Here is a 25003-nt window from a genome sequence, read left to right on the forward strand (position 1 = left end):
GCGATATTTGAATGCTGAACCTCACGATTGGCTGCATATTGCATTCAGCTTCAGACAATGGTTTCAGCCGAGTACAACACTGAAAGATACTTTCGGTTTACCAGCCCATGGTACGGGCAGACCTAGTGTCGAAACCAACCAGAAGGTGTTCACCATAATGTGCGACCTTCGGTCGTGTGGTCGAGGTGGGTGTAGGAGAGAGGTTGTGCGCATGGAAGGAACGGGCGGGGAGGGAGGGGTTAGGGGGTGTTGATAGTGGTATATGCATGGTGTATACAGGTTTCAGACAGGTTACAGGTTACACAGGTTACAGTTTCAGACAGTTTTAGGTACGATCGCTAACCACTAATTAGACGGGTCGCTTCGCCAGGCGCTTGTAAGCCGCAAGTATATCTGAGTGACCCCTGACGGAGGACCGAATGAACTCGGAATGGGCAACAGAAAGTGGGCAGCTTGTAGAGGACGGCGCATGGTCATACTTTTTAGCCTCAAGCGACCGTTGGGATACAAAGAGTCGAGTGCTACATCTCAGTATCTTTTACATTGTAAGCATACAGGTGGTTTACATCAACGGCAGGGACACATCTACGCAACCGCTTTGGGTGAGGAGGCTCTTCGATAGCTGACAATTGCCCGGTTGGCAACCGTAATGGGCCAGAACCCGAGGACGTCGGCAAGTCACGATGCACGGTTTGATGTATGAGTGACTCCGCAAACCAGTTACAGGAGTCGTAGTTTTTACAATCTTGCCCTTGATGTTCTGTAGAAATTGGCACCTGCTGCACGTTTATTGAGGGCACGACGCGTCTTATAAAATGAAGCTACCACCATTTATTTCTCATCTTGCATCCTACTGGATGACCTCAGTGGCTGTCCGCCAGGCATGGGCGGCGTGAAGTCGTAGCAAGGGCCAGATTTCGCAACAAACGAAGCCGCCAGTAAAAAGCGTAGCGAATGTCATGCACGTTTTAAAGGCCCGCAGAAAGAAACACAAGCGCATATATCAAGGATTTTCATTGAATATGTCCTTAGCTCTCGTCACGCCACATTACAAGGAAGGTGTCCTTGACAGCTGCGCTTCATTAAGTTGCGGCCAGTAAATCAAGACTCGGAGCGTTTGTGAAGCCGACATTTCTCACCGGCGCCGTTAAGCAATGGAGAGTATGCGGTTCATACAGAGCCTAACGATTTCGCGTTGGTGCGCGCGACATTGCTGAAATACGTGCCCGTAATCACAAGTGATGCTCACGTACGATGGGTCCGCGCTCTGCAGCGCATGAATACATCCATATCTTGCACGACCGGATACTCGCAAAACCCGCAAGGCACAGTCTCAAACTCAGCATTACTGGCGGCTCGGAGGAAGACGACGCTCATCTCTTAAAGTGGGCCATATGCGTGTGCATACTGCTTATCTCTTTTTCCTATTTCTTTCCTTTTTTTTAACGCACGCTCCGAAACGTCTGCCCGTATTTAATATTTTTTTTTGTTCTCAGTACTATGCGCCAGAGAGCGAAAGACTAAGACATATAGGCCGGTGAAATGCCTCAACGGAAAGTCTTGAAAATAAAACGAAAACGGTAGCATGAAATAGCTTTTTGCCATTAGTTCGGCGTAAAGGACCCCATCCTGTCTTCTCCGAGGAGATAAGAAGGATGGTAGCGCGGAACTAGACGGCAGAGATTAGTGTGACAGGAGAAAAATGACGGAGAATGGACAGCAGGAACACTGCATGGATAAAAAAAAAAAATGAAGCAGTGAAAAGCGTGCCAATTTAAAGAACACCTACGGACCACAGGAGTCGGAAATCGAGCGATAAGTCGCAGAACGTGACCGCAGAGTCCGCGGAATGCTTTCGAGGCGCGCACTCCTCGGAGGTGCTTTCTTCCACCCAGAGGCCCAACCGCGTTCTTCCGAAACCGACGTCAGCTTATTTCGTGTTGCCGAGACAGTTATTAATTTGTGTCTTTAAAGAAAGTGCGACTAGATTTCGAGCGCCCCGTGGAGAACTGGAAAGACTGGCAGTGAAGTTAGAAGGCAGGGTGCCGTGTATATATTTTGCGCATGAGGATGTTGGAACCGCAGATTTTTCGTAAAATACCGATGCATGGTACTTCGCGTAAGTGCTGTAGTTGACTGTTTCACGATAGCGCTGACGGCGTGTTCGATGACCTAGGAACTTAGGAAGGTATAGAGACAACGATTTACCGACGTAACGATTCTATCTCTGCACTAGCTCCAAAAGAAAAGAAGGAAAGAAAGAGAGGAAGAAAGAAAGAAAGACAGAAAGGAAGGAAGGAAGAAGGAAAGAGAGAAGGAAAGAAAGAAAGAGGGAAGGAAAGAAAGAAAGAGGGAAGGAAAGAAAGAGAGAATGAAAGAAAGAAAGGAAGAAAGAAAGAAAGGAAGGAAGAAAAGGAAAAATGAGGCCTACTCGCGACAAAAACAAATAGTCAGGGTTATAACTTTGGTTAAAGCGATTATAGTGCGAAAGCACGGGCAGTATGGGCGGAAAAAGACAACGGTGTGCAATGCACAGCGCGAGAGTGGGTTGCTAGTTAACACGAGGTATGATCGGTTCAATTCCACGCAATAAAGATTAAAAAAAAAAGCCGCAGTGATAACATAGGGCTCTCGCGCAGTGGCCTGCTAAGCCGATCTGTTCGCGCCGTCGCGGGTTCGACTTCCAGTCGTGAACATTGATTTGATTTCTCTTTTAAGGTGGCGTCGGTGTTGCTAGGCAACGGCACAAGATCCAAAGATGACAAGATTCTTGGTCGGTGTTGTTGCGCGTATCAGTTCTTTCACACTCAAAGATGTTCCAGGCAGTAGGCTCCACGACGGTGTCGCCCAGTCGAATCCGATGACTATTGCTTCGAGAGCGGTACGCCGAGAGCCTGGCGCATGCACGTAGGCTCGTTCAGCGAGCTTGTGCAGCAAAGCTGTGAATAGCCTGTGAAACCGTCTCCCCTGCCTCTGCCCGGTGAGCGTCACCGGTGTTTAATTCGCTGCTACGCCGAGGTGGATACATAAGCCGCCATTTTAGACCCTCAAAAACGTTACGTTCTTCATACAGAGGGGGCGTTGCACAATTCTTTCATAAAACGAAGTGTTCTTGGCGGGAGAGAGACAACGAATAATGGAAAGGCAGGGAGGTTAATTAGGCTGTGCCGGGTTTGCTACGCTACATGTGAAGAGAGAAAAGAAGGGAGAGAAGGAAAGGGCTAAAGAAGCGGAAGATCAGAGCACAGTATGGAATGTGTCTTTCGGCGCCATTACACCTTAACATGCACACAGATTTCATAGACTGGTGCTCAAGACAGTACCCTTTAAATAGCGAAGCCCAATTCGATGGCACATTCAGAAATTCTAGACAAGCGCATTCTTTTTTTTTTTTTTTGACGGGAAGTTGTTTTTGAACACAATTTTTTCATACATCGTAAGACTCCACTATAACAATCAATGTATCCGCAGACCTCCCCTTGGCACGCTTAAATTTTTTTTTTTTGAGATTAACGTTTTTGCTATCGTAAAAACGTTAGCCACTGGTTTTCTATGCTAGTCTTAACTATTCGATGCGAGTGATGGAAACAATTTAAATGAAAGCTTTTGTTATGCATCGGAAGAATATGCTATTGCCTTCAATATTTCCATAACAATACCTTACAATATTCCACAGTTGCTTCAAACCTAAAATTTATGCCCAAGAATCCTGGGCTTGTTATTCGCACAAGAAGGTTGGCTTCCGTAGGGAGTGAGAATCCAATCGGTGGAGTGCTGTATCCAGGGTACTCGCTGGCGGGAGACTGACTACTGCCTTTCGCCGTACGGCAATATTGCTCGTGTTTTTCGCAAGCCGAGTAGCAGCACTGTCCAAAAAATTAAAAAAACAAAACAAGTGTAGGAATAAAGGTTTTATTCGAAGTGCACGATTGAACTGACCATGTTATGCTCAGTAGCTTAGTGTGCGACCAAAGTGCGAATAGCCTAGATCCCAGGGGCACAAGATGTTGACTTAGTGACTACGTTGTGCCCGTTCCAACCAGCTGCCTGTTTTGCGTCTAAGCAAGCCACAATAACGCAAGAACATCTGCTGGCTCTTGCAAAAGCTGGCAAGGCACCATTCCTCCACACTTTGACGGTTCGGGTCTGTCGTGCAGTAGGGTTTGTAAGATCTGTTTCAGACTTGTGCTCTGTTCTCTTCGAAGACTGCCGTTTTCGCATCGAAACACTCATCTCTGCATTGCAGAGAGCTTCTAAGCTACCTTCTTGCGCACATGCCTTGACGCTCTTCCTTCTCATGGCTTTTGCGGTGCTTGCAATAACACGTCCCGGTTTATTGCCCTTTCGTCAACTAATAACCCACGTTAAAGATTCCTATATAGCGCTGAGTGGTCAGCAGGAAGCACTGGCACACACCAGGAGTATTTTCCGGTTAATTTCCTAGAAAGCATCAGCGCAATCGAGGCAGTGCTTCCTCTGCGTCGCTTTAGGAAGTAAAGCTACCTGGCTAATGGTGGAAGCTAACAGTATCTAAGAAGGATAACGAAAAAATGCGGTGACAACTAACCGGTGTCCACGTCTTCCTGTGTCCGCAGGAGGGTCGGACGGCGCTGCACATGGCCGCAGCCAACGGCTACGTGGACACAGCACGAGCTCTCATCCTAGCCGGAGCCAAAGTCAACGCTCTGGATGCTGTAAGTGCTATCCATTCTCTTATTATTCTGAAATGCAGTGCTCGCCTTGCACAAAACTATTCTCGCGACTCGAGCCTCAATCGCCATTCATCCGCAAGGAACAAGGGCGGTCAGTTACAGGAACGAAGCGACCGATGCACTATAATGCAGACGTACATACCCTCTCTCTTCCATCAAGTGAAAAGCGAACAACAAGAAAAGAATTTTAGTGTTTCTCTAAATTCACTTCTTTTGGTAGTGTGTAATTCGCAGACGTGCGTCATCTGCCGTTCGTTCTTTTCTACTTTTCCTGTTTGTTTTGGACTGACGCGATGAGCGCTCCAAGCGCTACCAGTTCGCAGATGCACCACATCATTCCACGAAGTTTGAACGCAGAAGCTCTTTTACATACTGCCTGGGTCTTGGCTCAGACTAGCAATGCCTACCTCCAGTCGGCCACTCAGTAAGTGGGGCGCTGTTCGCGGAGCTGGGTGTAGCTCCTCGAGCTGTTTTCGCAGCCCCGGGATATTCGTATCGCACTGTTAGCCCTCCCTTTGCGACTGACTTTCGAAAGAGCGGCTTATCGGCGAACTTCTGGGTGCGAACATCGAGCGCAGGGAAATAGGCTCGTCGCTCTCATCAAAATTCTAGCGCTGTAAGAAAGAAAGAAAAAAAGTGTCGCAAGGAAACGCGCATCCGTCGGGCTTCTGCCAAGCACCGCAGCCCTTGTACCGAGAAGCCCGACGTTCCAAGAAGGGCCTCGCCGTTGCGGTGGCATCTTGTTATCGGTTATAATATATTCGGGATGTGATACAGAAGAAGTAATCATAAGAAGAGAGCCAGCGTGCTCTCGGTCCGCGCCGTACACACGACCTGCTCATCGTCAGCGCTCCCTGCGAAGCAAATGAAGCAAAAGGTGGCCCAGGCAGGAACACGGCGACGGAGATGAGTTGAAAAAGAAAACGCCTTAGAGGAAGGAAGACTGGCTGCGGTGTACGAACGTCCGGTGTACGCGTCCAGGTTGAGGGAGGAGATAGAGGCGGCATTCCAGCAGTGCAAGAGTGAGAGAGGGGATGCACCAGGCGTGACGAATGATCATAACCGCCGCCACGACCACCGAACGCGGAGCCGACGCCCCGACGATGGCATGAACACATACGTGCTCTGCATATGGAGCTCATGAAGAGGAGCTTCGTGCTTGGGGCACTCCAGGGGCAGCGCGATCAGTGCTCCTGGAGCGGACGTCGTGGCATTTTTAGTGCGTTGTACCTTATACACAACGTGGTGTATAAGGTGCGCCTAGTGCCAACGACTTTCTGTTGAGACTTCGGTGCACCGCAGAACTAATATCGCGCCAAATGTTATTGAAATGAAGTAGTGAACTGTCTTTCATTCCCAACGCGCAGGATGCACTTGCCACTGTTCGGCGCGTTTGCTCTGAGGCGACATCTTCTGAGAAGAGGGGAGTAGAACGAACGTACTCGATGTAAGCACGCCGCAACGCTCAACGAAAGCTCAAAGCTCATGTATGTTCACGTGCTTAACGTAAGCTTCAGGCTGCCGCGGTGGCTCAGTGGTTATGGCGCTCGGCTGCTGACCTAAAAGACGCGGGTTCGATCCTGGCCGCGGCGGTCGAATTTAGATGGAGGCGAAATTCTAGAAGCCCGTATACTCAGCGATGTCAGTGAACGTTAAAGAACCCCAGGTGGTCGAAATTTCTGGGGCCCTTCACTACGGCGTCCCTCATAGCCCGAGTCGCACTGGGACGTTAAACCCCCTAAACCAACCAAACTAACGTAAGCTTCGCCTTAGTTTAGCAAACGAAAATTGCTGGACGAAACAAACGCTGCTTAGTACACAAAAAGACTGACCACACAGTCCAGTAACAATGAAGCACTCAGTCAGACGCCAGCATGGCCCCCCGAGACTTCCCTGCCTTGACATGTTCTCGCTGAGCCAAGGGCTGTTCATGTAAAGGTGAAGCAGATGGCGCCCTTGCTGGTTCCACCGCCATGTCTTTCTTTTCTCGTGTTCGTGGACCCTTTTGTCATTAATCAACCAAATGACGCGTCGCCTGTCCATGATTCAAGTAAATGATCCCTACTGTGCTAAATGCAGTATGCATTGCCAAGAGAAATCCGAGTTGCCGCATGCTCAAAAGGCGTTTCCCTGATGCCTATCGTGCAAGTTCACGGTCGTGCAACTTTTAAGCCAAACAGGCTATGTTCTTAGTGTAGACCGCCGTTTTGTTGCAGGGACATTCTGCAACGCCTCGTAATGATGTGGCAGAAGTTTGGGTGTTCTGTAGTTTTAGATGGTGTGGCTGTAGTAAGTAGCTAACGAGGTGACAGTGCCTAGCGGTCGACGCCAGTAAAGGTATCTGGAGCAAAGTTAGGTTAGCAACTGCAGCTGAATCGCAGTCCTTACCTAGACACGTACGCTTTCTTTGATTGGAAAGCAAGCGCTCCTGGCGTGCGCTGGAGCAGTGGGAGCCGTGACCCTTTCCGCAGTGTGTTGCCGAGGGCCGCCGGCAACAACCAGCAGCAGCAATAGCATGTAGACGGCAAAACGTTATGCCTAATATGCTTGCATCTCGCTGCATTTTTCGCCAATACACTCGTTTCAAAAGTGAGCACTGTTCCAGCCTCGGATTTATTGTACGGGTGCTCGTCAGAAAACTGAATTCTATATTCCAGCACGTGCGAGTGACAATCTGCTGGAAATCGTGTGGCATCCGCTCCATAAGGGGTTATAGCCCTCCAGTGTCGCATTTTCTCTTCGCTCCTTCCGTGACTGCAGCTCCCGGCGCTGCTGCTCTTGAAAACGAAAGGTTGCGAGAAGGCGAGAGACTGATCCGCGGATGGAGCATCCTTTGCCCGGCGTGGAGTTGGCGTCTGCTAGCACGCGCGCAGAGCGGCCAAATTGCAGAGGCAACGCGCCGTTGGACCGCCTTCCGTGATGGATGACGCTCTAATGAGCGTCGCGCAGCGCGCCGCTGGTCCTTCTTAACGCCGCTGCTCCCGAGAAAAAAATAAAGCCTGTCCCGCTGTGCTTTGTCGCGTGTGGAGGCGTTTCTCTTGAGAGGCGACACAGGGTGATGCACGGCAAATGCCAACCGCAGAGGAGTTTGGCCAGTTTGGAAGTCTGGCGGTTGGTCAAGGAAAATTATGTCCAGATCGCAGCGAACAGATCAGCTTCGCTGGCCACCACGCGAGAGCACTATACTATCGCTGCAGACGATCACGCCTCATGTTAAACTACAGCACTGTCGCGCTGTGCATTGCACATTGCCGGCTTCATAAGTTCCACCTGTGCGCAAAAGTCACGAAAGGAAACGCAACGCGCAAAACTGGCTCCCTGAGTCAGTGGACACCTCAATCGCGCTTTCGGGTACGTGACTGTGGTGTCCACCTGCAAACAGCTGCTTATTTATTTATTCATTCAGGTACCTACAGCGCCTGTCGTGGTCATTTTTGTTGGGGGGATACAGTTGCAAAGCATACATCGTCATGCAGATGACACTGTGTAAAAAACAAACAAACAAACAAACAAACAAACAAACAAACAAACAAACAAACAAACAAACAAACAATAAAAATACAACGCATTCCAATGCTGAGCAAACTGATAACAAAAGAATCGTGAAAGCAAGAAAGACGTAAAAAAGATTAATTCAACGAGAGTTGCGACAGAGCATCTTCAAAATAAGATTGCGGGGCTAAGACAACTACTTCTGGCAGTTTATTACAGTTGTGAACTGTTTTGGGAAAAAATGAGTTTTTAAAGACATTTATACGGCACTGGTATTCTTGAACCTTTAAAGAATGATCTAAACGGGAGGATATATCTGGGAGCTTTCATGTATATGAATCTTTAGACAAACCTGTTGCACCTATAAAAATATTGTAAAATAGCTGAAGTCTAAGGTATTTGCGTCTATCTTGCAATAGAGGCCAGCCCAAATTTTTGCACATCTGAGAAGAGCTTTTCGTGCTTAGCAGTGCTAAACCGCCAGCACCTTTTTAAAACTAGTACGCGTCTGTCTTCGCTCACACAGCATATGTTACAGTGTGATTAGAGGGACGCTCTTGTTGCTGCTTGACCAAGGTGGTTTCAACTGGAGTAGGACAAGGTTAATTGGAGGTCAGTGGGAGAGGACTTTGCCCTGCAATGAACGTAGTTAGAGGGATGACGACGATGATGACGAGACCAGGAATTCTAAGTTGTACTTAATGACTCACTCGGAGCCGCCTTTGCTGGCTCATCCACTCACTCACTGCCTCACGCAGTCCCGCTTCCCACCCAATCTCCACACTATGTGCTAACCGAACACTGCTGCATTCGCTCTTCACTCATTGCAATGCGAGAAGTTCGCCAATTACCCGTACTAACTCACTGCCAATTGTCCATTTTGATATAAAAGTTTGGGTTTGAACTATACACTCGCTTATTTAGTTGCCCGTCAACCTCTATCCCTCGCTTAGCCGAGCTGCGAGCACGCTTTGTGGTACAATAGCTGCGAGGGTCATATACCTTATAACTACAGTGGTTTCTATGTGCAACAAATAAGGGTGCTTAGGTCACAAGACCCAGCGGCATACTAGAGCAGTGTCAAGATCGCCTTTGAGCTAATCAGCAAAAGAATGACCATCCTGCGCTTCAACCCTCTGCAGAACTTCAATGTACGGGGAGCCATCGAAGACACGGCTATCGACGTACCCAATTCGACATAGTGATAAAACTCCTCCGCGCCGATTCGACCTTCGAAGTATGGTGAAGAGATTCGGATGGACGTACGTGATTCGGGAGTTCCACCCTATTGATGTGTCTGTAAAAATCAGCGACCCGCCACTTACACCTCATTCGGTCCGGTCACTTGCGGGGGTCTTTATCGTGCGCGCCTCTCCGTCTGCTCAGGGTACAGTGGTATCACGGACGAAACCGGTCAGATGAAACAATAGCCGGACAGGCGCACAGTATCACGACGGAATGGAAGCAGGAGCGGTGAGCGAACGGGTCCTGTCGAAGTCGGACATAAAAGACGCCCAGTAGCGCTGGACTCACAACAAGGACAGGTCATGCACGCTAGTTATGTTAATGAGGGGCTTCCGACCCTTCAGTGTAGGCAGCTGTTACACGCGGACAGCGTCGAAGGTTACGACAAGGAAAAGACGTGCAGCGGCCATTCGTTTATACGTCATTGTGCAAAGCTATCGACGGGGCTGCTTACGCCCTATCTGTGTACTCAACCCGGTCAAGCGGCACACCCAGCTCACATGCATCTGTCATGCAAGAAGCCCAGCCAGAGCCGAGCAAAGTGGCGCGGATAATTTCCAGAGGGCATGACACACATCCGTAAGCAATGTGCTCTTGAAAGTAAAGACAAAAAGAGAAGGAAAACAGGCTGTCGCTGAGCAGTCGCCAGTGTAATGATCGTCAGCGGTTGCGTATGCACTCAAGACACTGGAGGTAACTGCCCCTGTGGGGGGAGAGGATAACAGTGTGGACGGACCAGAGATGCGTAAACTGCGCAGGACAACACGACAGGGTGGGGTGGGTACGCGGCGGTTGTAGGGCACGGCCTGCTAATTGTGTCCAGAGTGGAGGACGCCCCACATTTTCGCGGCTCATGTGTCCGCAAGATAATCTGCAAATGACGCTTTGTCGGGTGCTCGCTCGCTGTGCTTAATTCACTTCTTCGGAGGTCGCCATTAGTCAGTTGGTGCGGGGACGCTGTTGTACGGGTAAGTTGATTGCAAATGCTGCCTGCACGCGCTATTCTTAAGAAAAAGCAGAAGAAAACTTCAGCAGCACTATGACCGGTGCAAGCTGTAAAGAGGCGTTCTCGGCCCGTTCGGGCGACTCGCGAAATGTAGGGCAGATCTATTGCTTCCCGTGAATCCTTTTGAGGCCGCTTATGCCCCCTTGTTAGTGTTGGGTTTCAGTCAGCGTCTTGTTCTACGAATAATTTCTCTCGTGTGAGTTGCAAAAGCTTTAAATAAAGGGGCCTGAAGGAAATCTGACAAAAAAAAAACTAAAAATTGTGGTTATTGCTATGGAACGTTATATGTCAGGGTTAGCGTCCCGTGGCTGCACATTGGCTGTGAGAGACGCCGTAGCAGAGGACGCCGGTGGCCTTAATCACTAAGCCACCGCGTCCTTTTACGGTTGTTGCTACTTGTGGGAGGACCATGCGTCTGTCCATGCTAGCGGCGCACTAAGGACGAGGAACAAGAAGTAAGACGGGACGAGTTCTTGTGCCTTGTCCTTAGTGCACTGCTAGCACGGATCCTAACCAACTAGCCCAACAACAAGTATTGCATGCGTGTATGATGGACGCTGTTGTCTTAAATCATCTGCGAACCATACAAGCTATAATTCGATCAAATAGCGTGTCTTTTTTTTTTTTCTTACCATGCTATAGCTCTGCAAATGAGGTAGTACAGCGTGGGTGGCTGCCGACAGAAAAATACGATGACGTTACAGTACCGTTGCATCACAACGTCACGTGGTATTTATTATACAGGACGCCACAAATCAAAATAATTGGGGCGTCACACCCGCGTACGACTACGCGATGTGATTTCAGGGGCTCAGGTGATACGCTGGAGACCAGCAGTCACGTGCATACATGCAATTCCACCTTCCTGCATGCAGCCACAGGAGGATATGAGAGCACAGGTCTGCTACAAACGGAGTACACGTCCGAATACATTCAGCCCACATTTCAAAAGGATGGTATAGCTATTTTCTCACCCAGACCAACATGATGGGTGAATACGTGGAACGTTTTTCTAAATGAAATTGCAGTTTAAAGTGTATCGCGAATCCCCCAAAGTGCCTCCACTACGTCAGTTTGTGTCCGCTCTTTCTCTTGGTTAAGTACTACGTACGTACTTTGCCCATATAGGTTGGGGTAAGGAAGTTCTCTGTAGCCGGTTGAAGTAGGAGCAGATACATTTGAGCGCTTGGCTATGGTCAGACAAGCATTCGTCCATACCACATTCATGTTGAATTCTGGCATACGATGCGCAGTGGGCTATGTGGTGCATTTTGTTACGATATTTTTTTTTTCAGTGTGAGAAGTCATGCCGTTTCCTCTGCCTCAACTTCTGTACCTGCTGCACGGAATTAATTTATTTACTGTTCATTAATGCTAAGTGTTACCGATGGGTGAGCTTATAGGTCATTAGTGCAACGCATGGACTTCCAAGCTACCCAATGTCACACTACTTCCAAGCTGCGCTACAACATTTCTGCATCACTTTTCCGCCGTATGTAAGAGGACTAAAAATAGAAAAGTCTCTAAAACAAGGGTCTCAACGAGATTTTGTTTTTATTGATTCGAATACTTACCATCGGGCTACTTTTGCCTGTATATGAAAAAACGTACTTCCCCGTCCAGTCGATTTGGACCCTGCATGCACGACCACAAAAATCTTTCCTCCATTCTCTCGCTTTCGACTCTTTTCAACCGTCTTGTCTGACCTAACTAAGCTGCCCGCAAGCGGCTCTTCTATAAACGGCTCCCAAGGCACTGCAGCGTTCTCTGTGCTTTGTCCCTTTAGCGGAGTACATGCGTAAGCCGTGTACAGTCTTCGCCGCCTTCGTTGACACACTTCGAAGTCGGCGGAGCAGCGTCCGTCGGAATGCAAGCACGATGGCCATCGCGGCAGCTTCTGCGGCAGCGCTGGGACGACGGTAGCGGCGGCGGCGCACGCTTGACCCATATTTGGCCCGGAACGCCCCTTCAACCCCCCCTCCCCGAAAGAAAAACTGAGAAGCAGTAGCCGGCCCTTTGTTCTTGGAACGCAGGGCGACGCAAACTCGTGTCCCGCGTGCGCCGTTCCTCGCGTGTTTTGTTCTTCTCAAATTCTCCCCTCTGTTTTGACGGTGCTGGCACTTCTTCGCGCTCCCCCTTCTGAACAGCCACTGCCGTCCTACAAGCGGCGTCGCGAGCCAGACGTGAAGACCGAATTCGTTGCCCAGACAGGAGCGAGACCACCCGTCTTGTGTCCATTCTGCACCACACGGCGGTGCACACGGTAAGCCAGCTTTCTGCGGGCACAGATGAAGCAGAATGCATCGTCCATGTACCTATTCTTGGCTTTGGACACCTGCTGAGAGAATTACGTATTATGGGCAATGGAAGACACTTTGGAATAAACCTGCTAGGGTTGAATCACATCCCTATCCAGGGGCAGCGCTTCAGACATCCAACCAACATATAGTATGTCAAAGCTCCGTTGCTGTTGAGGCCTTCGGAAGGACAGTTCAGCCCGACGAAGTGTCCGCCTTTCGACTATTGGCGGTTTTTGGTCTCGACTTTATTAACTGCTCTGAAGCCATAGTTCCTGGACAGTTGACGGATCATGATGCAATAGCAACAAAACTACAAGATAGGCTAGGGTGAAAGTAATCGTCTCTCTCTCTCCCCCCCCCCCCCCCCCCAAAAAAAAAAAAAAAAAGGATATATGAAGCATGTATGGTCGGGTACTAACGAAACGATGCAAATGCATGTCATTTCCTATATCGGCGTCGTAGTTTCGAATGTGTTGTGAAAGACTCTACACTTTGCCTAACATCATATGGATTCCCATGTGCGGATTCCGGTGCTGCCAACCCATTCGTTCCTATAGAGGTGCCATTGCACCCTGCTCCATATCATGGCGCAGTCGCACAATATCTGTTGTATACCGATGCAGCAATGGAACAACCCTAGCTGTTCAACAATACTCCTAGAGCGTCCGACACCCAACCGGAAATATAAAAAAAGAGAGGGGAAACAGGGTAATAGCTACAAATAAAAAAAATGGACGAAATCCGCGCTGTGTTAAATTACCCGTGTCCTCAAACGCGTTACAGCGTGAGAGGTATGCCCTGCCGAGCTGCTGCATCGCGTACGGGGACGCGCCGAGGCACAGATGCAGTGTATCTATTACGCGGATATGCGCGCACGACACTTATGTAGGCGAGCGTAGCTGCGTAATCAATTATCTACGAGGGAGAAAGAAAGAGGGTCCCCCTAGGCTACGCTCGCCATGTACGCCGCGGCAGGGTGATCGAATGGGCACACCGCGCTCTCGCGCCGGTACCAGCAAAAGCGCTTCTGCGCGTCGAAGACCACACAAGTTGGCGCCATCCCTCCGCTCGGCAGTATTAAACAGACGCGCTTGTGTGTTTGATGGGACAGACATTTCGTAAACGCCATCCTCCCAGCGTCTACCGGACGGACGGAAACAGCGAGTCAGCGTCGGCAATCCCAAAGGGCGCTTCGTCTCTCCCGTAATCCAGCGCCAAGCGTGCGTACATACCACTGGGGTCAGCCGTCCCGCGCCCTCGCTGCCTGTCATGTCCTCCGGCCGACGCCGTTCGAATGCGCAATTGGATTTCGCCTCCTCCACGGAGCGCGCGTGCGCGGCGGGGGTAAGGTCCTTTCAACGGGCTGTCACGCTGGGTGCAGGATACAATGTGGCTCCCATGTCCGTACGGAATGGGCGCTGCGCTCGTTACATCGAACCCTTCATTGTCTGGCTATGACGTCTTTGTTCGTGACGTCACTGATGGCGCCGGACAGAATGCCATTTCAGTTTCATTTATGCATCAGCGCATACGCGAAGGAATATTTTCGGGAGTGGCCCAAGGTAATATTTTGCATCAGCGAAGGAGGGTTGCGTACCAAACAAGAACACTCGCAAAAGTATTGGGGCTGGAGGGCCGGGTCCTCTTGCCCCCCAACACCCCTCTTCTCTCAGCAGGTGCCTGGCTTCTAGGCTTCGTTGTTAGAAGGTTTTTCTTGGAATCGGGAGGCCGAAGGTTCGGCTATAGAGCAAGGGGCAATCTCGAAGGCATACTGGAGACGTTTGCGCAGCAATACGCCTTGGCAGTCTACTCCAGATTACAACTATTGAAGTGGAATCAATTCTAGGCTTGACCGGAGGCGCATCATTTCAATCGTTTTAATTTCCGATCGCCGGCAATGAAGCGAGGCAGCGAAGACGTGCGAGACTTTTACGGGGTCATCGAAGACTCAAACGTCAACTGCAAAGTACAAGTCCAACGCCCTGAGTGCTCCGGAGTCGTTACAAGCTTAGACGAATTGAGACTCGGAGTGTTCAGCTGCAGAAGACGTCGTCTGCTTACTGCTAGAGTGGTATAGAGTCATCGCCCCCCAGCAGCCTGGCGTCCTCAATTTATTGCAGTTCCACGAAGGCTTATGCAGACAGGCCACACCCAGTGTTTTATGTCGGTCGTTATTTTTTATTTCTTCCAAGCAGCGAAGCCCATGTATAGTCGTGGCGATCCGGAGATTGAAATTTAGACGTCGAGGCTTCCATCGCCTCATTAAACTGACGTACACCACCGCGACAACGTAAACCCTCCACGCCTTTAGAGCGGCACGGTCAGAGCTGCTCTCTGCAAGAAACTTCCGCGCGTAAACGTCACGCAGGAATGTACGATCTCGGCTGTGCAGCCGTTGAATTTACGGTTGCCGAACGTGGCAAAAGGGTGCCTGGCGCCGCGCACAGCCGAACGGCGAGGAAACGAGGGCGTTTTTACGGCGCCCACAGAGCCGATTCCACAGGAGACAGTGCCGTATAAGTACAGTACTTAGTTTTACTCTTATTTCCAGGGTACTTTCGCTGGCCAACTGGACCCCAAAAAGTTTTTACTGTTTCCCTTAGCCTGGCCGCTTTCTGCATGCAAAGCCTCAGAGGGTTGGCTGACCGAACGAACGTGTTATTTGCGCAGTCTTGGGACGTGTCTGGCGTCGTAATGCTGTTTGCGCAGTTGTGAACGCTTTTCGTCGGGACCGGGGACATTTCGGTGAGAACGTGGCGGTCGTAGGACTGCGGTGGGTCGGTCCTTGTTTGGAATCCCAACGCCGAGGCCACAGGAGAGTCAAAGAACGTGGAAGGACGGCCTTTGGTCTCTTTTCGGCGCTGCACGTTAATTTTAGGCGCATATTTCTCGCTGTCTTTCGGGAGCGATAACTGTATACATGCTGAAGGTGAACCGCCGGACGCCAAGCGCGCGGCCCTGGCACTGTCCCCTTTATCCTTGGGGTTAGTGACAGGTGCGTTCTCCTATCGGACAGTCCGCATACATTGACGGCACGTGCATTCATGTGATCGTTACTGGCATCCGAAACCTATGAAAACAAACGGTCGTAAAGATGCTGTACAGGTGCATCTTACCAGATTCGTTTATTAAATTTGTTTTTGTACGGAGCGAGTCTCGGCGCTCACTATTGTCAGGCAGAAAGCTTTCGCTATGGGGTAATGACGATTCGGGATACCGCCGAACTCGAAGCACCGTACGGGCCCCGGATAGTGAAATTCGTCGTGTAGCATTTTACTGTTAAGAATTATTAGTGCATATGAATGGAATGTTCGAGCTGCGTATAGGTTGCTTAGCAGCAACATGCGCAAGCTATCAACATTGCCGGATGTTATTTTTTCCTATAAGGCACAGCAAACTGTGTGCCAGTCGCACCTCAACATAGAAATTACGCTAATCGCTGAGGCTTGGAGACACGGATATTGCTCACGCACGAGCCTGGACATGCAAGAGCGGTCGTTCACTAGCTGTTACGTGATTACGCGCTATATCGAAATCTCTGAACTCGCACGTAATCACACGGCTCCGCAAAGGAAAACGTCTTCACTGCAGTTACGGGGAAAACTGCGTGGCATAAGCCCGCTTGGCTTGCGGAGCGTAGTTCTAGCCATGGACATACAGTTAGTCCTCGAATATACGGCCCTCCACTCCTTGTATACGAGTATGTATAGAAGCGGCACCCATTCAAGCATACCAGGGCGCGGCGGTGTGTAGAAGGAGGTGAAGAGTGGCGAGGGTCGCTTTGAGAGGTGTTAGCTGGCATGCACAACATGCTGGCTGGCCTCTAATTTTCGGCTGCTGCGGCCGGCCGTCCTTCATCACATATCTCACCACCAAGCCCGCGAGCGACCGAGGTGATTGCTCCACTCGTCGCGGCAAAAACATCTTTAAAACAGAGCATCTTCTGTCCGCCTCCAGGCGTCGCTACGGGCGCAACAATCTTTGCATTCGACATCCGCTGCGCAGAATAATTTTCCGAGCACAGGCGCAAGAAGACGAATCGGTGGGCGTGGCATATGGTCGACACCCAATTCCTGCAGGGGCTTCTCCAAACTCACCCACCTATACAAGCATGCTCCGGGCTGCCTGGTATACATCTCAGTTATCTTTTTTCTTTCTTTAAACTCCCTGCATCAACGCTTCGCGTCATTTATATATTAAGACTTTATCTATCCAGGCCTATACCGTGCCTGATCGAATTTGCAGAGGAAATTGAAGGTGTGGTGGCGGGCGCTTAGCTTGGCGTCGAGAAAGCCTTTTATGTATCCATGGGTATATGTACGCGCGCATATGACTGATCTTTAGAGAGAACCCTCAATCTGCGCAGCAAACACGCGTCTAAATTGGGAGGAACGATGAAACGTGTTTTATATTACTTCGGAGTCGGAAGATGGCGGAGGTTGTAGATTATATCACATTACGGGAGGGGTGCCGCATTTCGGCACTGGTTTTGAGGCTAGAAGGGGAGATACAGTAGCAATAGCTGTGAGGCATCCGTTCACTCTGCAGCCTAACACACACATGCATTTGTATGTGTGTTATGCTGCCACCCCCCCCCCCCCCCCACACACACACACTGTGTGTGTGTGTGTAAGTACACACACACTCACTGTTTGTGTGTGTCTGTGTCCATGAGTAAGCCAAAGCAATGGACAAAGAATTCCTCGCTGCGCGCGCGCGCGCGCACGCACGCACGCACGCACGCACGCACGCACGCACGCACGCACGCACGCACGCACGCACGCACGCACCGGCGAATCCTTTCTCCATTGCTTTACGCGTGTGTGTGTGTGTGTGGGTGGTGCAGCGGGGAATCCTTTCTTCATTGCTTTGGCTCTCATGGAAGACCGAATGGAATGCGCTTCTTTTTTCTCAATCTTGGGCAAAATAAAAAACTGCGAGACTCCTGTAGCTTTTATCATCATCAGCCAAGCTTCGTTCACAACAGCAAAAAGACCTCACCTATTCATCCCCAAACAACCCTCTCCTCTAGCAATTGTGGAGACCCTCTCCTTGGAAACTTGCATAGTGTGATCTGCATAATCAACTGTGCTACGTAACTTGTCTTGAATTCATTCCGTCAGGCTAATGGACTATATAGGTTGCAAAAGCGATGGCCGGTTTGGCAAAGGTTGTTCCCTATACCACTTTGTAGTGCTCACGTACCAACCTGAAAGCAATTTCAAAGCTGCGTGAAACTCAGGCACGTGTACTTATATGAGTACCACAGCGAGGTCTTTGTCCATTCTTCAACATTTTTTCAACGTCGGCACACTAGTGAAGGTAGACGCAGCCAAAAAGACAAAATAGAGGTCTGACTGGTATTACACACCTTTGCTTGAGAGTTGCAGCGGTGAATATTTTCTTATTTCACAACATTCGGAAATGAATATTGCAGTAAAAATAGGTGGCACATATCTGACAGGGACTTCAAACACAGTCGCAGTACATAAAGGCATAACTGTTCACGGACACGGACAAGGTCAAAAGAACCCATTAAATAAATCACATCCCTTCGATTGCAATAGAAATTTGCCTGTAGGAACTAATTTCAGTCTTCCTTCGCCAATGTAGGATAGCGAAAACAAATTTTAGACCAGAAAAGTGCTTGAAAATTTCGACGCAATTGATCTAGGACTGGTGGCCACGTGTCTGGAGATTATTTTCCATCCTTCTAGAAGCATGTCAGGAAGAGAGGCACTCGTTATGCGTCAGGTCTGACGCGTGCAGCGTTTTCGGAACCGCGCTGGGTGCGAGACGGGGTGGGAAAATGGCGGCACCACGCCTCCCAACTTCGCCGGCTTTTCTCTCCTCGTCAGCGAGCGGAACACGCTGTCACAGATTCGCGAGTTATATGTGCCGCGCGCCTTTCGCACGTCGGCATGCTGCGCTCAGCCGCGCTCGTCGCTGACGTCAACTCGGAGGCGAGAACGGCCGTGCTGCGTTGGTTGTAGACGGAAGGGGTTGATTTCTATAGAGCACAGACATGCGGGCTGATTGCGTTGACGGGCTGCCACATCGAACTGGGACTCTCGCTTCGAGAAAGCTGGGATATACACAGCAGGAAGATTTGTTTCTTCTGGCCGAACGAAGAACGTCTTGAAGCGCTGCGCTTCCAGAGAGCTAAGGTGGAACTGCTGACCGTCAAGTCCAGAACTTGGTATAAGGCATCTTGAAAGAGAACTCGGGCAAGCAGCAGAACTACCTGGCAGAAATGTGAGCTCTGTGCTCAAGCACGCTGGCTTTTTTCTGTTCGGCTGGTCGTTGGTAGGCTTCATAAAAGCCCATTTCAACGGGACACGTTAAGGCTTCCGTTGTTGTTGCTGTTGCCTCTAAAGGAATGGTACCTACCCACGGTGGGGGATTGCCAAGACTTTGGTGCAGATCCAAGCAAGAGAAAGATTCACCCAGACTTAGCTCAAACGGTTCATAAATAAAGACTGAGGAATTATGGAAGGCGAATAGTGAATTTTGGAAGAAACTCTGAGATCGTCTTCGGCGTCATTGTTAGCGTTGGGAGCGAAAAATCGGCATTAGAGGCAACCTAGATGAGCCGCGTAGGTCATGTGACCTTGTCACGTCATCACTACCTGCTCACCGAATTGTGAGCAAACTGAACATAGTGACAACAGGTGGCACCTGCCATCAGCATCTACCATCGCAGGGCAGTGGCACATCGCTTAACCGCTCCACCGTTGCGCCAGGAGTGGTACGAGGACTCCCAGAGATCTATGACTGTAAAGTAGAGAATGACCCATTCCGTATGTATGAGAATTAACCAATTAACGCTATCGCATCATACCCAAGACGGGGCTAAGTGTCCTTTCCAACTTTTTGACATGACAACTGCCAACCGTTTTTTTTTTAAAGCAGTGTATCGGTGGGTAGAGGGGCTGACCGTGGGGCTGAAACACTTTAATTCAGGTAAAATGATATTACTTCCTACAGTTTACTAGCACAGTGTAGAGGCTTCGCGACTATAACGTATAAAAAAACAAACTTAAATGATGAAATGCACTGAGGTTTTTATGCTACGCAAAGGAGCCTGTTAGGGACTGATGTGGGCAGCTGCAGCGGCCATACAGAAAGCATTAGCTGACGACCATGCAACGCGAAAACTTTAAGCTGAGCGTGTGTTATAAGCAGAGCATTAGCGGACACCTTCACTACTCGGAACATTTGCTATATAGTTTTCAAAATATGAATTTCATATGATCATACAAAAATCTCCCAGCAGCGCAGAAGTACGCACTGCACAATACAATATTCTTCAGCTGCTTCCTCCTGAAGGTGATGGAAGAGCAAAGACACTCATCATTTGCCTGAGGTCGTTGGGCTTGGTTTGCAGTGAATCCTTTCCCGGTTTGTTCCATTGCCCCATTCACATTTGTTAGGTCAGCTTTCTATACTAGGGTCAGCGCGAAAAACTGCTTTTCAGGTATGATCACTGTCTTTTTACGCGATATTGGCCAATGGTAAATGTGCAGTAATATGAACTCGGAAAATAATCCTAATATAGCATCTAGCTGTATCTGCTCTTCTGTTATATGCGTTCTTTGGCTGTTTTCCATTGTTAACCGCACATACATTGCTTGCGAGCTTTCAGACATGACGTCACGAACAGGTTAGAAGAGTAAACAGATAGGGCAACGAGTCCATTGCCCCATCTGTTATTACAAAATCGGAGCCTATATTCGGAAAACTTCTTTCACAAAAAACATCCGAGTGACTGACTGGTTCAACAGCAGAAGCTATGATCATGATGTCGTGCAAGGAATGCCGTTGCCAGGTAGATAACACCAAACCGCATTTATGTGTTCTTTTAAGAACGTTGTCGCTTTATCACTTCCAATTTGTCGCATGTTTTCACATTCTTAGGCAATGGATAGCAGGTACCCTAATCGACAAGCTAGAACTGTCCTGAAAGCGTCATACTGGTAATTTTTTCTTCAGAATCACCCGAGAGACGGTGTCATCTATACCCGTGTTGTGTCCCCTTATTGCTTTTGTGTGTGTGCGCCCCCTCCTAACGACCACTCGCATTCCCCTCCTAACGACAGTTCGCATCCTCCTCCTAACGACCACTCAATCCTCCTCCTAACGACCGCTTGCCCCTCGTCGCACGCTGTCGCCGGATGCCCCCCCACGGTGCGCCCCCGCACCCTCCTCCTGTTCTGGGAAGCCACTCCCTGCCGTGGACGCTTCTCCACTCCCTCCTTTCTTCGGGCGGCCAGTTCGGCTCCTGCCTCGGTCGACGCTGGTCGCACCCTCATCGGCTTTAAATAAACGAAGTCTTAAAGTACCGTGTGCGTCTTTCGCTGCATTCAACACAGCGACCGGACACGACAGTGGCGACGAGAAAGTGGATTCGACCCGCGCTACGCAACGCTATTGACAAGCCATGGCTACGCGAGGGTTTCCCAATCAGATACCAGAGTTCAACGGCTCATCGTGGTCATCGTGGGTTGGACGCCTTCAGTTCTACTTTGAAGCTAACAACATCACAGACCCAGCCTTGAAGAGGGCCAACCTGCTGACGCTGTGCGGGGAGCAGACCTACGATACTGTCTGCGCCCTTATTCAGCCAAGCACACCAGCGGCAGTGTCTTACGACGACATCGTATCAGCACTGCAAAAGCACTACGACCCGAGGCCATCAGAGGTCTACAGCCGGGCTCGCTTCCAACGACGAGATCAACTGGGAGGAGAAACTGTGAGCGCCTACGTAGCCGCGCTCAAGAAGCTCGCTGCCGACTGCAATTTTGGAACGCTGTCGACAACAGCTACCGGGCAGGAGGGAGACGCAGCTTCTTCTGCTAACACCACCATGCTTCCCTTGGACGTGATGTTACGCGACAGATTTGTGTGCGGACTGAGTGACGAGTCACTGCAGCAGCGCCTGTTCGCTGAGAAGGACCTCACATTCAGCAAAGCTTACGACATCGCCGTTCGAGCGGAGAGCGCCGGTCACCAGCAGAGAGGGATTCGCCGGAACACCGAGCCGGTACACCAGACAAGCAACCAGGTGCTCAAGCCTTCTGTTGTTGTAAAATCGGTCAAAAAGGCACAACGCTGCTGGCGGTGTGACGACCAACACAACCCCCAGGGATGTCGATTCCAGTCAGCCACGTGTAATTTTTGCCACAAGCGAGGGCATATCGAAAGAGCATGCATTACGAAACGGAGACTTGCCAAGATAAAGTCACCTTCCCAGCCTAATCACAGCGTCAACGCCTCAGAGAATACGCCGCTATCTGATCTCCATGGAACAACATCAGCAACACCATCTGTGTTGTACGACCTAAACACCATGAATCTCGGCACGCGACCGAAGATTTTTACAGAAGTAAGCGTACATCACCAGCTGATTAAGTTCGAGGTGGACTCCGGCGCAGCCTGTACTCTGATCAGTGAGGACACGTTCCGAACTTCATGGCCATCTGACGCACCCGCCCTGCAACAAGACGACACGCACCTGCGAACGTGGTCAGGACAGAATCTGCCACTATTGGGCTCTGCCAACGTGCAGGTTAACTACAACGGCCAGACCCATACGCTACCTCTGCTTGTTGTGAAGGGCACAGGATCAAGCCTTCTAGGGAGAAACTGGTTTTCTCCACTAGGCGTGATGATATGCGGCATACACCAGACGCCGAGCCAGAACATGGTTGAGCAACTGCAAGAGAAATACGAAAGAGTATTCTCGGAAGAGATTCCAGGAAACGAAGGGCCCCCGGTCACACTGGAGTTGTTGGACAACGCGCAACCCAAATTTCTGAAGGCCAGGCCGGTGCCGTTTGCTCTCCGAGATTCAGTTGAAAAAGAGTTGGACAAACTGGAGCAGCAAGGTGTCATCGAGCCGACGCAGCATTCAGAATGGGCCACACCACTTGTCGTAGTTCGCAAGAAGAACGGAACCATACGCCTCTGCGGAGACTACCGGAGCACCGTCAATCTTGCGACTAAAGCGTCCTCTTACCCGCTACCGACACCTGAAGAATTATTCAGTGTACTACGTGGCGCAAGAGTCTTCAGCACATTGGACCTCACCCAGGCGTATCAGCAGCTGAAGGTGAGCGAGTCAACTGCTGAATTATTGGCAATTAACACACTGAAAGGCTTGTACAAAGTCAAGCGACTGCCTTTTGGCGTAGCTGCAGCCCCGGCCATATTTCAAAAATTCATGGAGACAGTGCTTCAGGGCATCCCAGGAGTTTGTGTCTACCTTGACGATGTCATCATCAGTGGCACTTCCACTGAAGAGCATGCAGTGCGCCTAGAGCTCGTTCTCGAAAGGCTAGGAAACGCTAATTTGTGCATAAGCAAATCGAAGTGCTGTTTTGCGGTGCCAGAGGTGCAATTTCTGGGACACCGAATTGATGCGGAAGGCATTCACCCTACCGAGGACAAAGTGCGAGCGATCACAGAAGCACGAGCTCCAACAAACAAGCAGGAGCTACAGGCTTTTCTCGGACTCTTGACGTTCTACGACCGGTTCTTGGAACAAAGAGCTACCGTGGCCAACGACTTATACCAACTCCTTCGGAAAGATGTGACATGGACATGGTCGCCACGCCATCAGCAGTCATTCGATGCCCTGAAAGACCTGATTCGAAGATGTACAGTCCTCCGCCACTACGACGAAAGGAAGCCTCTGCTTTTGGCTTGCGACGCATCACCGTACGGAGTCGGCGCGGTTCTATCGCAAACTGACGAGCAAGGAAGGGAAGCTCCCATCGCCTTCGCCTCACGTACGTTGTCGCAAGCAGAACGCAACTACGCGCAACTTGACAAAGAAGGGCTAGCCATCGTCTACGCGGCGACACATTTTCACCAGTACATTGCCGGCCGGAAGGTGACCTTTATAACCGATCACCGACCGCTATTGGGCATTCTGGGACCACAAAGGCCTATGCCACCAACTTTGTCTCCGCGAATGACACGTTGGTGCATCAAACTCTCAGCGTACGACTACGCTCTGGTCTACCGCAATGGGAGTAAACATCAAAACGCCGATGCGCTAAGCCGTCTGCCACTAGACGCAACTGTTGACGAACCATTTCCACCAGGAGACGTTCTGATGTTCGAAGCACTGCCAGAACCTCCGCTTACAGCAGGCACAGTTGCAGCATCTACGCAGAAGTGCGCAGCTCTCCGGCTAGTTTACACAGCTGTTCAACAAGGCAACGTGCACAAACTCAAAGGGGACAACTTCGACGCTTACCGCAGGCGAGCTACAGAGTTGAGCACCCATCGCGGCTGCATCATATTTGGGTCCCGAGTTGTGATGCCGAGAGAACTACGCGCACAAGCTATGTCTCTCATCCACGCCGGACATCGGGGCATCGTTGCAATGAAAAAGTGTGCCAGAAGCTACATGTGGTGGCCTGGCATTGACAACGACATCGAAACAGTGGTGCGAGAATGCAAGCCTTGCCAGAGCAGCCGGAGCGCCCCGCCGAAAGCTCCTGTCCCAGAATGGGAAAAGCCAGACACACCATGGCACACACTGCACATTGATTTTGCAGGACCAATTGAGGGCTGCACTTTCCTTGTGGTCGTAGATGCCTACACAAAGTGGCTTGAGATAAGGCAAATGGGACAGACGACTTCGGCAGCAGTCATTGACAACCTCCGATCACTATTTGCAACGTTCGGCCTGCCGCGCAAGGTAGTGTCGGACAACTGAACACCGTTTGTGTCTGCGGAGATCCTCAAGTTTTATCGCGACAACGGGATCTCATCAGTTACATCGGCCCCCTACCACCCAGCGACAAACGGACAAGCCGAGCGCTACGTAGCCGAGCTAAAACGCGCCCTTGAAAGAGATCAGACAGGCTCGCTGCAGCGCCGCCTTGCGCGCTTTCTCTTCAAGCAGCACACGACGGTTCAGAGCACAACAGGCGAGACCCCCTCGAAAATGATGTTCGAGCGTGAAATGCGAACCCAGCTCACAGCCATCCTCCCCGAGCCAAAGGCAGAGACGTTCCGGGAAGAAAAAGCAATTCCGCGCTGCGGCACGCTTAATGAGGGGCAGCGCGTCCTCGCCCGACAGTTTCTGAAAAAGCCACGCTGGGAGGAAGCTACAATTGTCAGACGCATAGGCCTGCGCTCTTGGCTCGTCAACATACATGGCACAGTAGCACGCCGACATCTCAACCAGCTGCGTAGATTTACGACGCCGTCTGAGAGCTGTCCGCCAGCGGAGA

The 25003-nt window shown here is 50.3% G+C and overlaps 1 protein-coding gene across 1 annotated transcript in view; it reads left to right on the forward strand.

Annotated features, from left to right (window-relative positions):
* Positions 1 to 25003, forward strand: part of dgo (ankyrin repeat domain containing protein 6 diego) — a 182131-nt gene that overhangs the window by 101145 nt on the left and 55983 nt on the right. Inside the window, exon 3 of the mRNA XM_089571760.1 lies at positions 4596 to 4694. Within this exon, the coding sequence (XP_089427886.1) occupies positions 4596 to 4694 (99 nt within the window). The remainder of the gene's footprint in view (positions 1 to 4595; positions 4695 to 25003) is intronic.

The sequence above is a fragment of the Amblyomma mixtum genome, chromosome 2 (genome assembly GCF_055824585.1).
Source record: "Amblyomma mixtum isolate Tamu chromosome 2, ASM5582458v1, whole genome shotgun sequence".
Lineage (NCBI taxonomy): Eukaryota > Metazoa > Arthropoda > Arachnida > Ixodida > Ixodidae > Amblyomma > Amblyomma mixtum.